The sequence below is a fragment of the Heterocephalus glaber genome, unplaced genomic scaffold (genome assembly GCF_053883595.1).
Source record: "Heterocephalus glaber isolate CG9 unplaced genomic scaffold, H.glaber_assembly_v1.0 deba00001698, whole genome shotgun sequence".
NCBI lineage: Eukaryota > Metazoa > Chordata > Mammalia > Rodentia > Bathyergidae > Heterocephalus > Heterocephalus glaber.
Genome location: NW_028258419.1, coordinates 50,595 through 65,929, shown reverse-complemented (window position 1 = coordinate 65,929; position 15,335 = coordinate 50,595). Strand labels below are relative to the sequence as shown.

General features: G+C 46.6%; 1 protein-coding gene across 3 annotated transcripts; it reads right to left on the bottom strand.

Moving 5' to 3' along the window:
- Nucleotides 1-11,874: 11,874 nt before the first annotated feature.
- On the bottom strand, nt 11,875-14,839 carry LOC110345861 (sperm motility kinase 2B-like). Of its 3 annotated transcripts, XM_087199324.1 has the most exons (4): nt 12,816-14,839; nt 12,609-12,710; nt 12,452-12,528; nt 11,875-12,125 (listed from the first exon to the last, which is right to left on the bottom strand). In XM_087199324.1, exons 1-3 carry the CDS (start codon nt 14,255-14,257, stop codon nt 12,516-12,518), a joined length of 1,557 nt encoding a protein of 518 aa, XP_087055450.1. In that variant the 5' UTR covers nt 14,258-14,839; the 3' UTR covers nt 11,875-12,125; nt 12,452-12,515. The 3 variants fall into 3 exon arrangements, with proteins under 3 accessions (XP_087055450.1, XP_087055451.1, XP_021100372.2); XM_087199325.1 differs by lacking the exon at nt 12,452-12,528 and having other exon boundaries at nt 12,566-12,710; XM_021244713.2 differs by lacking the exon at nt 12,609-12,710 and having other exon boundaries at nt 12,816-14,837.
- Between the last annotated feature and the right edge of the window lie 496 nt (nt 14,840-15,335).

Sequence of the window (15,335 nt, the reverse complement as noted above, 5' to 3'; positions counted from 1 at the left end):
TTGCCTTGAGACTTAGATAAGAAATTCTGGAACTGTTGAGATTTTAGGGAAGGAAGATTGTGTTTCTGGTCATATGTGGGATAGTTCTATCGTGTTAGGTGGAATTACGAACTTAACTATTGTCTTTATTTGGAGATTAGTATGGTTTAAGGAGCTGTATTTGGGTGGGAAGTTGAGGAAGGGTGGATCGTGACCCTTAATCCTGCCAACCTAATTGAATTAAGAAATGTCCAGCAGATTAGTAGGCATGCTCCAGGGGTATCTGGAAAGATGCTGGTATAACCTTTGATACTATATATGCCTTGCCCCTTCCTCTCTGGCACTCTTCCCTTGCTCTGCTTTCCACATGCCATGAATTAAACAGCTTTGTTCTGTATGCCCTTCTGTCATGATATTTCTGGCATGGAGCCTCCTGACTATAGATTTAATCTCCCAAAACCAGGAGAAAAATTAAACCTCTCCTTTAAATGATGGGTGTCAGGTATTGTGTCCAGTGACAGGGAAGCAGATTAACCCAGCTGTGCAGCATCCTTTGCTACAGACCTGTCTAGGGTGTGTGTGGGACCATGACTGGCCTATGTGACTCTGGAGAAGACTGTTAATGGCTTCTGAGAAAGATTTCCTTTGTGCTGATGGACAGAGAGCCACGGGAGAACAGAGCCCTCTCTGTACCAATATTCTCCCAGTTTAATGACTATGGTTGGCAGGTGTGACACTCAGAGCAAAGGTGGCATCCTGAAACTGGGTGGAGGAAGCATTGTCAACTTGCTGAATGGAAAGATGGGAAGGGCCTTGACCCTTGGTGGACCTTGACTTTCACCATGACCCCCCCACATGGGGAACCACATACTCTGTTTAGGCAGGCAGACCTCAAGCCTCAAGGAGGAGGAGGGAGCCACCAAGTGTCAGATGCCAAATTCCTGGTGGGAATCTTACCCAGCATGCGCGGACCAAGAGTGTTAACGCTAATAGGAAACACAAAGCTGGAAAAGGAGGTTCCCCCAGCCAATGGTATCTTCTGAGGCCCGGGCAGTGAAGAGGGTGGAGTGAGATTTCCCACAGATTGAGAGCCCAGTACAGGGCAAGCAGCGTTCTGCATATTTTGGTCAGTTCTGTTTTTGAGATGAGCTTCATCATCAACCAGTGCTGCTCCAAAGATTGTCCTCTATCTGGGATCAGAGACCTTCCCAAATTACAGGTTGGACCAAATCCTTTCCCTGCTTCAAAGCCCTGCTTCCTTGTGATCCAACCAAACTTTCCAGAAGTTCCCCCACCAAACCCCATTCTCCTAGCACTCTGGGCCCCATCTCATCCTTCCCTATGTCCACCCCCTCCATTATCCCATTAACTCACCATTCTCTAACAAAGAGCTCTTGGCAAAAGTCCAAGGAAGAATGCTGGGCAGTACATTTAGATGGTTTTGAAGTCTGGTCCAAACATTTTTGCAGGAAACCATATAATCACACCCAAACGCACTAAGGACTCAAGCTAACTTTTCATTGAAGATTACATAAGATGGAAGCGAGGGTTCTCTCACATATCACAGAGCAAAATCTATCCATCTACCACTGTGATATAATGAAAATAGATATCTGGTTTTCATCCTCAATTCCTGGAATACAGTTCCTAAAACCTTTAGGATTTCCTGAGTGACAGGAGCATCTTTTGTTATTCATAACACATCATTTTGGACACAGCCGAGATTGTCTAATGAAGTGACTCAGGATGGGGCCCTCAAATAGCTTCAGGATGGGGGGTCCTGGTCAGGAAGGTCAAATGTAGGATTAGAGGGTGGGAACTTTCAGTCCATCCCCCAATCTCTGGGGAAGGCAGAAGAGAGCTGGAGACTGAGCTCAATAAACTCTGGACAAGATTCAGAGAGCTGCTGAGTTGGCAAACACATCTGCCTTCAATCCCTGAGAACAAGGAAACAGAAGCTCCTGCTTTGGGACCCTTCCTGACCTCAACCTATATGTCTCTTTATCTGGCTGCTCAATTGGATCTTTTATACTAGACCGTAATAGTAAACACACAACTGACTACAATAGTAAGCACTGAGTTCTGAGTTGTTCTGGTGAATACTAAACCTAAACAGAGGTCATGGGAACCTCCAAATTGGTGTCAGCCAGGCAGAAGTGGGGTAGTCAGGGCATCCAATTTGTGGATGGCATCGGAAGTGGGGAGCAGTGTTGTGTGACTGAGGTCTGCACTAACTGAGAGTTAGCATCAGAAATGAGCTGATTTCTGGGAGACCTAGCTGCTGTCAAAAATGGGAGAATTGGTCAGCATGAGGAAAGTGACATGTACTCAGTGTCAGAGAAATATATGAATTTTGGTGTCAGAACACACGAATGCCATTTTTAACCACATCCTCTCTTGCCAAATTTTCTCTCCCTCCCAAGTTTCTGTCTCTTCTTCCTTCACTCTAAACTTTACTCCTCCAACCACCTCTACCTCTCAAAAATCTGTCCACCTTCTAGAACACTCAACTAAAGCCTCCATGGCTAGTCTGAACAGTTTCAGAAGTACAAACGCTCCCAGACCAGGCTGCTTCTTGTTCTTCAGGCATATGCTAGTCAGGCAGGGGCTGGCTAGGGGGCTCCAGGTAACCCATCTTATGGCCAAGGAGCCCCATGTTCAGCAAGGCAAAGAGCTGCAGAAAGCTAGGGATGCTCTGTAGAACTTGGATCTGCCCCTTCTTTAGTCAGTCTTCCCCAGTGGCCTCTGAACTTCGAGCCTCCTGGTCTTCCAGTGAGTTCCTCCTGCAGGCCTCTTAGCCGCCTTTGCCTCCTCCCTTCCCCTTCCATCTGGACTCCAGTTCCCACCAGTAGTTTCTAAGCTTTAATATAGAGGAAATCTTCATTAGTGCACAATGAAAGGGAGAATGTAAGAACAGGTGAAGGACATGTGAAAAAGTCTGCTTTCAAAGGTACATGAATGCCAGCACAGGTGAGTGAGGATTTTAGCAAACAGAAATATGTCTTCCATGGATCCACAGGACATGCTTATCATACAGCAGAAGATGTGTGTAGGTTTTTATCAGGAAACATCTGCTGTTAGATTGATTGTGTTGTCTTCCCATACTCTTTCAATGTGAAATATTTCTCAGTTATGCTACCTGCCCCCCTCCTTCTTTTTCTTCTTCTTTGTATTCTTCCCCCTCCTTCTTTTCTTCCTTTTTGTGGTCCTGGGGATTGAACTCTGGGCTCTTTGTAAACATTTTTCATTGAGACTGGGTCTCATTTAGTCACTAAGTTGACCAGGCTGGTCTTGAACTCCTTCCTCAGCTTCTCAGAGCGTTGGAGTCACAGGTGTACACCATCACACTTGGCTCTTACCTGCCTGTTTACTTAGCTGGACTTTCTCAGAAAACAATAAGGGACCAAGGAGCTATCCATTCATCAGTTATGCATGATGCTCACGGTGCTTACTAGGCAGTTTCTCCTCCCCTTCTCCAGGGCTATTGGACAGCTCTTCTCAGCCCTTGCAGGCAGTGGGGATGTGAGGCTAGTGCTGGCCAGTGGAATGGGAAGGGACGAGCAAGGTCATTGAGGCATAAGGCATAGGAAGCTGGTGTTGAGCTCTCAGGTCTCCCAGCCTCACTCTTCCCTGCTGACTCAACAGAGGCAGCCCATGTTCCAGATGGTGCAGGTGAACCTGTGGAGGCTATCAGCCAGGATCCCCGAGTCTCCTCTACCCACATTTTGCTTGAGTGAGAAACAAAACAATACAGTATTAGGTGCCTCCTCCAGTAGTTTACTAATGGTTTTATTGAGGTTTATTTTACATATGATCAAATGCATACATGTTAAGGGTCCAGTTTGATGAGTAGTGAGAAACGCAGTCACCGTACAGCCACTACCCCAACTGAGACAGCACCCCTCGCAACACATCCTCAGGTCGTTGTCCTGCCAGTGTCATTTCTCCTCCGGCAACAGAAAACATTGCTGTTTTCAAGAAACAGATCTTGCACTTCTTTAAATTGATCTCTAGGTGTGGTATTCTTTTGGAAATTAATGTAAATGGAGTCTTAATTTCATTTTTTGGATTATTCATTGCTAGTATACAGAAATAAGACTAATTTTTGTATATTGATCTTGTATCCTGCAACCTAGCTTATCAGCTGTAACGTGTGTGTGTGTGTGTGTGTGTGTGTGTGAGAGAGAGAGAGAGAGAGAGAGAGGGAGGGAGGGAGGGAGGGAGGGAGGGAAGGAGAGAGAATCACTTGGGATTCTCTACATACAAGATCATGCCATCTACTAATAGAGGTAGTTTTACTTCTTCCTTTTCAATTTGGATGACTTTTATTTCATTTTCTTGCCTAAGATATGTTGAATGGGAGTGACAAAGGCAAGCCAGGCATGGTGGGGCACACCTGTAATCCCAACACTGAGAGGCTGGGGCAGGAGGATTGCAAGTTTAAATTCCACCTGGGCAGTTTAGCAAGATTTTGTCTCAAAATAATAAATAAAAGAGGTTGGGTATGTAGCTTAGTGGTAGAGTGCCCCTGGGTTCTATACCCATTACAAAAAAAGGTGGCAAAAACATTCCTGTTCCTAATCCTAGTAGGAAAGCTTCCTCTGAGCTTTTAAGATGGACAAAGAAAATCACTTTTCTACTCTACTGGTCCTTCTCTCCTCTTGTCTGCTCTGGAAGAGGCCAATTTAAGACAAGCCACCCTTAAAATGCCCCTCTCCAATGCACTCTCCATACTGGTTGCCAAAAAGCCATTTCCAAAAAGCAAGGTCACTTAATAATAACAGCGGTCACTGAATGAGCTCACTGCAGGCCAGAGCACTCAGGTGTTGTCCACACCATTCTCCTACCTGGTATCTGTCACTTGCCCAAGGAGACAACCTACAAAGAGGCACTGAGCCTGCTCCCCTGAGCTTCGGAGATCTGCCCTCTGGGTACCACACAGCTCAGGAGCCCTTGGCCAGAGCTGGGTCCTAAGGTCACACTTACGGCTGCAAGGCAGAAGGAAGTCTGCTGAGGGAAGATTTTTTTCCCCATTACAGAATTTTATTTCCCCCTTATTTTTTTGTTCTGAAAAATGCCAAAATCTTAGAAACAGTAAAAGAATAATATAATGGACTACAAGTATTACACCTAGACTTATCACTTAACATTTTTTTTCTGAGCTATTTGAGTGTAAGCTGCAGACATTATGACATTGCACTCCTAAATATTTCACACACATCTCCCTAGAACAAGAAAATTTACATTAATTCAATAATAATGAATAACATTAATTCCTCCAGAGAGGGTAAGGGAGTGGTTCAGTGGCAGAGCATGTGCTCAGCAGGCCCAAGGCCCTGGATTCAATTCCCAACACTTTCCCAGTCATTTAGCAATACTATTTCAGATATAAAATGTTACAATTCACCGGAATACCTTTTTATAGCTTTCATATTGCTGCTGTTGTCATTTTAACACAGGATCCAGTCAAGATTCCCTATTGCATTTCTTTTATTTATTCAAAAATTAATTATATTGGTACACTTTTAATACACATAATGATCACACTCATCACAGGGAATTTGTACCTGTACATAATATATCTTAATTTTTCTTTTTTTCCCCATTCCCCTTGCCTCCCTTCAACACCTCTTCCCCTCCCATTTACAAAAGCTGTGCTTCCATTGTTTCCTTCTATTCTGTTCTTTTCTACCTTTTCCTTTCCTTCTTTTCCCCTCCCCCCTCCCTTCTTCTCCTTCTCATTTGAACATTTTCTTCCTACTTCTCAATATCTATCATCCATTTTGGTCCTTATTTAAACTCCTTTTTATATGTTTTGTTTTCTCTGATACAGACCTGCTGGAAGAGTCTAGGACAGTTGTTCCCCAGGCCAGATTTATCTGACTGTTTCTTCTCATTACATTCAGGTCACACATTTTGATCAGACTTCCCCTCCTTGGTTTACATTAGGAGGGACATGGGGCCAAGCTGTCCCTCTATCACTGATACTAGGCTTGGTTGCATAGTTAAGGGAGTGACTTCCAGGTCTCATTATAGCAGTTTTCCTTTTGTAATTAATGAGAAATTTGTGTGAAGTCTGGGAGATGGGTGAATAGCCAGTTCCTCAACAACCTTACACCCGATGGCTTTAGTATCTTTTCAGGAGTTTTGCTTGATTTGTTTAACTCACTAGGGGTTCCAGAATGGCAATGTTTAGAATCTCAAATTCCTTCTGCATTCATTAGCTGGCTTTCTTTTATAAAGAGTTTCCACTCCCTTTTTCATCCCCTCTGTCCCTCTCATTAGAATGGAGTAATGGATTAAAAAAATTAATGTGCTATCAGCCTTTACTCCTTTTATCATTCTTGATGTTTGAATTGTTCCAAGTGAGGACAGGGAGCCTGGAAACATTTTCCCTAACCAAGCAGGCACATAGTTGGACTGAAGGAAACTGGGGTTCTGTTATAAGGAAGGGGGCATGGGTGCTGGGTTGTACTAATGGGCCTGTCACCACACTGTATCTTTCTAGAACCTCAGTTTTTTTGGGTAATGACACTCTTAGAACGATGCTGAAGCCCGGTGACTTGGTCATGGGCCACTGCATGCAACTACACAAAGAGCATGTCACCATTTCCCTTCCCCTTGTTGCCTTTATTCATATCCTTATGCTACTTTGGATTTCTGGTGTTACATTATCTGCACCTGTTTGCTCCTTAGTTTTCTCATCTGGGCAAAGGAGATACAGAACTTATTGGGCCGTCTCGGGGCTTACTTGGGCTGCTGTATGTGTAACCTCCACTCTAAGGCTTATGGAATTCTAGGACTCCTCAAGAATTTCTCAGAGGGCATGAGGCCACACACCATCACACGGTCTGACTCTCGTTTTGCTGAATTAGTTTAGTGTGTTAATTATGTTATCATCTAACTCAGAAGTAAAATCCAACCCTTTTCTCAATTTTCACAGTCCCCCGTCAGTCAGAGAAGCAATGCAGATGTCCAGGAGATGTGAAAATATTTGAATCCTGGAGGGAATGCTGGTAGTGCTGCACCTGGGCTTTCTGTAATGTCAGTGAGGCCACTTCCCAGCTGCTGTGGGTGTGGGCTGTTGAGAGATCACAGATGTGCCCTTCTCTGGGGGACCGTCTTCAGCTGCCATGTCTGAGTGACATGTGAAACAGAAGGCCAGCCCCCATGCAACACAGTGGGGCCATTTCTGCATGTAATTTGTGCTCAGACTCCTGTGGGACCAGGTTGAAATGAATCTCCAGCTTTGACCATATTCCCTTCCATTTATTGAGGCATAATTGACAAATATAATTATGTGAATTTAAGGTGTATAACATGATGAATTGATAGATGCATACATTGTAAAAGGATTACCACAGTCGAGTTAGTTAACTCATCTATCACCTCACAGTTACCATTGTGTGTGTGTGTGTGTGTGTGTGTGTGTGTGTGTGTGTATGTGTGTGTGTATGGTGAGGACCCTTAAGATTCACTCTCAGGAAATTTCAAGTGTATAGTACATACAGTACCATATTATTAACTGTAGTCATCATGCTGTACATTTGATTCTCTGAACTTATTTATCTTATATTAAAAGCTTGTGACCATGTCTTTAAAAATATTTAATGGACAAATAAAGATCACATATATTCAGGGTGTACAATGTGATGATTTGATATGCTTATATATTGTGCAATCCCTATCACAATCAAATTAACACAACATTCACCACCCATGCTTACATTAGAGCCAAAGAACTTGTTCATCTTATAACTAAAGTTGGTACCCTTTGACCAATATATCTCCATTTTCCCTGGTTCCCAGTCCTCAAGAACCACTGTTCTACTGTCTGCTCCTATGAATTCAAATTTTAAGATTCTATATGTGAGATCATATGGTATTTGTCTGTGCCTGGCTTACTTCACTTAGCATAATGTCCTCTAGGTTTATCCATGTTGGCAAAAATGGTAGGATTTCTTTCATTTTTATAGCTGAATAATATTCTGAGATATATAGATATAAATATATAAAACATGAGGTATATTTATTCATATTGACCTATACTATCTATCTATCTATCTACCTATCTACCTATCTCACATTTTCTTGATCAATTCATCCACTGATGGAAAATTAGGTTTTTTTCTATATCCTAGGTATTATGAGTAATACTGCAATGAATATGGTGCAGGTACCATACCGAGATACTGATTTCCTTTCCTTTGAATATATATCCAGAAGTGGGATTGCTGGACCATATTTAAATTTTTGAGGGACTCTACACTGTCTTCCATAATCCATAATGGCTGTACTAATTTACACTTCCATCAACAGTGGACAAGGTTTCCCTTTTCTCCACAACCTTGCCAATACTTGTTATCTCTTATCTTTTTGATAATAGCCATCCTAACATATATGAAGTGATATTGCATGGTAGTTTTGATTTGCATTTCTCTGATGATTAGTGACTATGATGGTTAAGCTTAATGTCAACTTGATTGTCTTAAGATCTGCCTGTTGGATTAGCAAAACACACTTGTGGGTGTGTCTGGATAGGTCATGGAGGTAAGATCTTGGGATCTGTATCTGGTCCCTGGCCCCTTCCTCTTTGGGATTGTTTCCCTACTCTGCTTCTTGGCTGCTATGAACTAAACAGCTTGGCTCTGCCATGCCCTTCTGCCACAATGTTTCTTTGGAGCCAGCTGACCATGGACTGAATCCCCTGAAACAATAAGGCAAATAAACTTTCTTCCTTTAAGTTGTGGATGTTGGATAATTTTTTCCAGTAATGGGAAAGCTGACAAATACAGTGCCATTGAGCAACTTTTTGTTTATCAGTTAGCCATTTATTTACATTCTTTGGAAAAATGTCTATTCTAGTCTTTCTTGTAGTTTTAAATTGGGTTATTTATTTTTGTTATTACATTTTGCCATTGAGTTAATATCTTGACTATTAACTTCTTATCATAAATATGGTTGGCAAATATTTCCTCTCATTCTTTAGTGTAGGGAGCTGTAGGAAGTGACTGAGAACCAATACAAGGTACACTTGGACCTGGGAGCTGCACCTAAGGAATACATCTCCAATAGGCACAAAAGGACCACCAAGCTGTGGGGCCCCAACCCCAAGTCCAGCCCGACTGCCCTGCAATCCAAGTCTGAGGAGGGTGAGAAAAAAGATGAGGATGAGGATGAGGTGACAAAAAAGATGAGGATGAAGACGAGGAAGATGATGACAATGGCAATTCCTCCAAGGACAGCAGGGATCTCTTGGAGTCCAGCTGCAAGGACAAGAATGAGGACAGGGACCAGAACAAAGAGGATGGTGAGGACAAAGATGACAACAAGGATGACAACAAAGACAAGGACAATGAACCCAGGAGCATCAGCTCCAGCTCCTGGTCCTCAGGGGACTCCTTGGACTCAGACTCTAAATGAAGTCTGGCCCTGGCAGCCTGCGAGCCCAGGGCCCCCCCCCCACCCAGCTGACCACCTTGCCTCTCCTGTGTTCTGTCCCTGCCCCCCACTTTCTTTCTTTTTCTTTTTCAAGCAAAATATGGTGGGGGTGATATAGGGGGAATAGATGTGACTCTCAAACCTCCCAGGTAGCCAAAACGCGAGTTTGTGTTCTCTAAAATCAAAGAATGGAGGTTAAGAGTAGGAAACATTTATTGAGAGAAAGATAGCTTCTAAGAGAGACAGAAGGGGGACCAGAAAGTGGTTTGCCCAGGGACCTTGTTTCCCAGGGGGGTTTTATGGAGCAAAGTGAGGTGGGTTCAAGGTGCGACAAAACTGTGGTCAACGAGTAAGATTACAAATACAGTTGCTTAGATAGTATTAGTCCAATGGTAAATCACAAGGTGGACATGAGGTGGGACAAAACTATGATCAACCAATAAGATTACAACAAGTGTAGTTGCTTAGGTAACATTGATTAATTGGGGATGAAATGGGGGAAGCAAGTCACATGGCCAGTGTACAAGGAAGGAGCAAGGATTTTCCATAAGAGGTAGGTCAGGGATCTTTCCTGGAAATCTTTGTCCCCTACCCAGGTGATTGATGCCTATTTAGAATATCAGTCACTGGCCCTTGTTGTAGTATTTCTTATTCTTTTACAATGCTAGCATTCAGTGAATGTGTCTTGATTGTCTTCCACGTTGGCTCCTCAAGGGCCGGCCCTGTCTATCTGCCTACAAGATATCTAATTAACTTACCTATCTGCAGTAGGGAGAGGTGTAGCAGAGAACTCTGCCCAGCATTAGCAGGCTATAAATGGCACAAGCTTCTTGCCCCTCCATAATTTGGCGGTGTTACACTGGAAGTAGCAGGGCTTGGCTGAGTTCATTTCCAGCTGTTACAGCTGTCTCAGAGAGAAAAATCACACCATGAGAATGTCCAAATTAAAGGAGTCTTTAATAGCTGGTGACCAAGGATGAGCTCAGGCTCCCATCTTCCTTGGTACTGATCAGGCAGGGAAGCCCAGTTTTTATTTATTTATTTATTTTTTGGTACCAGGGATCGAACTCGGGTCCTTGTGCTTGCGCAGCAGGCGGTAAAACCACTGAGCTAAATTCCCAGCCCGAAGCCCAGTTTTTAAAGGGAAAGCCACATAATAGAATGTCATGATCTCATCTTTGAGCAAGCACAGGGGTACAGAAGCAGATTGCACGTAAGATTAAAATCCAGTTTTGGGGATCTGGCAGGAAATCCCTGTCTTCATGGTTAGGGCCGCAGTATAACATGTTCTGTCCTTTGTTCCTAGCCACAAGGTAAGCTATGTGCTGGTTAACTTATCACTTTGAACAAGCAGTCTGGGGAGGAAAAGGGGTAAAGTTCAGGCACAGGCTATTGGGGGGCTTTCTGGTTAACTCGCTTACTTCACAGCCAGGTCAACTGACTCCAACTAAATTCTTCCCCTCTGAATTACCGTTTGGGGCCGGGGATTTAGCTCAGTCATTCCGCTGCCTGCCTCACAAGCGCAAGGTCCTGAGTTTGATCCCCAAAATTCCTTGAATTACTGTTTGTTCTCTTCAGCAAAGATATGCTAGTGCCCTCATTCTACAGTCCTGCCCACTGGGTACTTGTTATCAGCAGGTGTCCTACATCCTGCCCAGCCCCCTCCTCCCCACACTTACAATGCATAAACACTGGATGGCCTTGGTGTCTGCTTTTGCTGTGCAGAGCAGCTTAGATCAGCCCAAGACTCAGTTTCTCTCGAGTCTCTGTGTCTTTATTTCCCTCTTTCCTATCTTCAGACATGGTACCGGCTCACAGGAGACCAGGACCCACTGGTCACTGGTAACATCTCCTTTCCCATTCCTTACAGAGAGGGGGCTGGAGGGGCCCAGGTCAGGTCTCTGCAGCCCTGGGGCCATCACCTGGGTCCCTGGGGACAGCAACTGTAAGACTAAGCCAGGACAGGATGCCAGCCACCAGCCTCCCTGCACTTGTGGTTCAGGCATGGACAATGGACCAGGTGGGCTGGGGTCTTGACATTGGGAGTCTCCACACCTGCAGCCCCTTGGAGGCAGTGGAGCTGAGAGGAGCTGTCCTTCCAGAGGGGCTGCAGAAAGGTCCCTGGCACTGTCACCCTGTCCCTCCCCAGCCATCCTCTCATTCTTCTCTGTGCTTCATTTTCTTTTCTGATAAATCTTATACCTCAACATGGAGGTCTCAGTGGATACAACTGCTGTCACCAACAAGCCACTGCAAGCTCCATGGTGGGGCTGGGGCCCTCTGAAATAAATGAGGGACTCTACCATGCAGCCCTTTAGCTAGATCTGCACCCCCTGGCCACTCACAACCCGGATCCCAACTCAGGTCACCTTCCCCCTTGGACTCCCCACCAACACAGGTCTCCTCACACAATGAATTTGAGTCGTTTCCTGGATCACCACTAGGCTATGTAGATAAGTGAGTTCACTACCCATTTATTACCACAAGAATAGTGCTCCCATGGCTTGGGTAGGAAATCCCCCTCCCCCCAAAAGGCTTCTATGTTGAAGGAGCAAGTCACAGAGATTATGCCATGGGTGGGTGTATCTTGTCCCCAGCTGCTTGCCCCTTGTCCTTCCAGCACCAACTCGGTGGCTTCTTGATGGAAGCCCTCACATGTGGACATGGCAGGAGGTGAGCAGAGAGAAGCTCCAGGCCATGGAGGTCTGTGGGATAAAGTCACAGCTGTGCTCAACAAAGCCCACCCTCACCCAGCCCCCATGTCTACCTGCACCCAGTTGGGAGGCTGTGGTCTGGGGGCTCCAAGGTGCCTGGCACTCCCTGGTCCTAGGGGAGCCTCCCCGGGGCAGAGGGACACAAGTCAGGGAATCCCTCTCCTGCTGCTGCCCTGTCTTCCTCCCACTGACTCTCAGCTCCTGATGCCCACATAGCCTTCTGTGCTGCACACCCTCCTCCCTCCCACAGGATGCATGGGTGTCCTTGACCTCTCCTTTCCCTCCAGCTCCCTAGACAGGGCTGCAGGGTGACTCACCATGGCTTCCTCCTTCGTGGCTGATCCCCCATGAGCAGGATCGCCACGTCTATGGAGTCACTTCTCAAGGATCTGTACTAAAAATGCAAGGAGATGTGTGAAATGGACACATACCAGACATGTGGAAACATCAGATGCTATTGTTGGCTGCAGTCACCCCCAGCCTCCTCTGCAGTAGACCCCACAGCAAGTCCTCCTGTCCATCTGAGACTCTTCCCTATGACCATGACTCCTCCATCCCTCTGCCTTCCTCTCCTCCCTGACAATTGAAAAGACATCATCAGGTCACAGCCCACTCACAGGAAGCTCTTGAACCTCCCTCCCTCCTTGAGGGTTGTCTGGGTCTCTGCTGGGTACTACTTACATTGGGGCCACCTTGTTTTGGTGGTGCCCTGAGGGTGGCAGGCAGCAGCAGCACAGGGCTGTCAGGCAGCCTCTGATGCTCCTCTTCAGTGCCTTCCAGCATCGCCTCCCTCTGCTGCTAGGGGTGGAGGTGGGGCTGGACCTAGAGCAGGAAGCCCCAGGGGCAGGCTGGCAGAACACCCTGGGAGCGGCAGGGATAGGCTGGCAGGACATGATGGGAGTTGGGGTCCTGGGGATGGGACTGGGTGGCTGGGAGTCTCCGCCGCCCTGCCTTCCTGTGGGCTCCACCCCAGGAAATAAGAGGCCCGTGCAGGTGGCAGATGCACTGGCACTCCTCTGGGGGATGTGAGATGAGGGTGCAGGAGCTGTTGAGGGTGATGCTATTTCTTCCTCAGCTGCATCCTCATCCTCAGGTGCACACACAGGCTTCACCTGGATCCTTAAGGGCGGCCCCTGGAGTCCCTGGCTCTGCAACAGCAGGAATGTGGCCATCTCCTTTCTCCTCGCTGAGTTGATGACCTTCAGCGGTTTAAATCCCATGCCATCCATAACATTGAGGATTGCCATTTGGGGGGGCATAGGGAGCAGCTCAGGAAGACTGGGGGGAGGGACACCTTGGAGCCAGTGGTGCTGCAGCACCTCCTGGGCTGTTGGCCGCATCCTGGGGTTGAAGCACAGGAGGTTCCAGATGAGATCTTGGGCATCCCGGGAGATGGACTGGGGGCAAGAGCACCTCCCAGATAGCATAGTTTGGACCATCTCTGTTTTATCCCCATTAAAGGGGAGCTGCCCCGTGAGCAGTTCATACAAAATTATTCCAAGGGCCCAAACATCCAGGGGAGGGCCTCTATACCACCCACGCAAGAGCCACTCTGGAGCACAGTATTTCCGAGTGCCATAAACCATGGCCACCTCCTTCCCAGGGAGGAACCGGCATCCCGCCCCAAGGTCACAGATTTTGGCGTGACCTTGGGAATCAATTAAAACATTTTGGGGTTTGAGGTCCCCGTGTACAATTCCCTGGGTATGACAATAATCCACGGCTCCCACAATATCTGGAAATATCCCTCGGGCCTCCTCCTCTGGCAGCCTGTGGTTTTCAGTCCTGAGGATCCGTTGCCGCAGGTTTCCCCCCGTCACATACTCTAGGACCAGGTATACTTTGTGGAAGGTTTCGACGACCTCCAGTAGCTGCACGATGTTAGGGTGCTGAAGGTCCTTCAGGATCTGCACCTCTGATACAATGTAGAATGCTGGCTGCCTTGCCTTCACTAACTCCTTCACAGCGACCAGCATCCCTGTGCCACGGTGTTTGGCCAGGGAGACCTTACCAAACCTGCCATGGCCCAAGGGGCCCAGCCCCTCATAGTTTTGCTGGAGGCTGAGAATGGTGGCGAGGCCCAGCCAAGGTGGTCCCTCATCCTCACCAACCTCAGGCCACATCTCGATGGAAACAGAAGCTCCACTCTCCACACCACCAACCCGATCACCAAATCACCACCAACACTCGCCGTCCGACTCCTACGTCACCCACAAGCGATCCACCTGAGCCTCGGCCTTATATAGCTAACAACTGTGACCTCACACTGGGTTCTGTGAGGTAGCAGAACCAATGGGCCCAGGCAGATCTGGTCACACCCCCTAGGGCCACCTCACTCTTGCCCACAAGGACCCTTTGTTTGTCATAAAAAAGGTTACACAGTTCTTGCTTGTGTGGGTTATGGAGAGCGACATGCAAGTTTTTAAAAATGAAAATCCATAGGATGCTCCAAAATCCTTTTCCTTTCTGCTCTGAGAATCTGTAATAGCTTTTGTTTTTAGAGATCTCATGATGTCTACGCTCAACATATCCAATTCCTTTTTCTTTAAATTCTTACTGGTCTCAGAGTGATGCTACAATTTCATTGACATTAGAATAATGTAATGTTCTGTTTATGAAACCTGTCGAGGCACATTAATGCCTATGAAGCTGACAGGAAGATACCTATCATAATCACTTCCCCCAAAGACAAGAGCAAGAGACTGGGATGCAGGGTCAAAAGCTGATTCCAGCCAGCTTCTGCACAGAGCAGCATGTCACAGGGTGCATGAGGCTCAGGTCAAACCAAGGTTTCCTTTGACTCCCAGTGTGAATGGTGTCACCCACAGGTGCTTTGGGGGAAAGTGGACACCTCAGGACAGCTGGGAAGCAAAGAGAAAGAAAGCAGGGGCTGGGGTCCCATTGTCTCCCCCAAGGACGTGCCCACATTGACCTGCTTCCCCTAGCTAGGCTCCACCTCCTAAAGGCTCCCCCACCTCCCATCAACTGGGATTTTACCAAGCTTTGGCCACCTGGGGCCCTTTGGGATCCAAATTTGGGTTGGCAGGCTGGGGAGATTTGGCTAGGGAGGGACATTAGGTGGGTTGGGGGCACAAACCCCAGGGATCACAGGCAGTCTTGAGGAGCTAACAGGCAGAAAGGGGCAGTGTCTCTTCTCAGCCCTCTCTGAACCTCCAAACACCCCAGGGGCTGGTCAGAAAG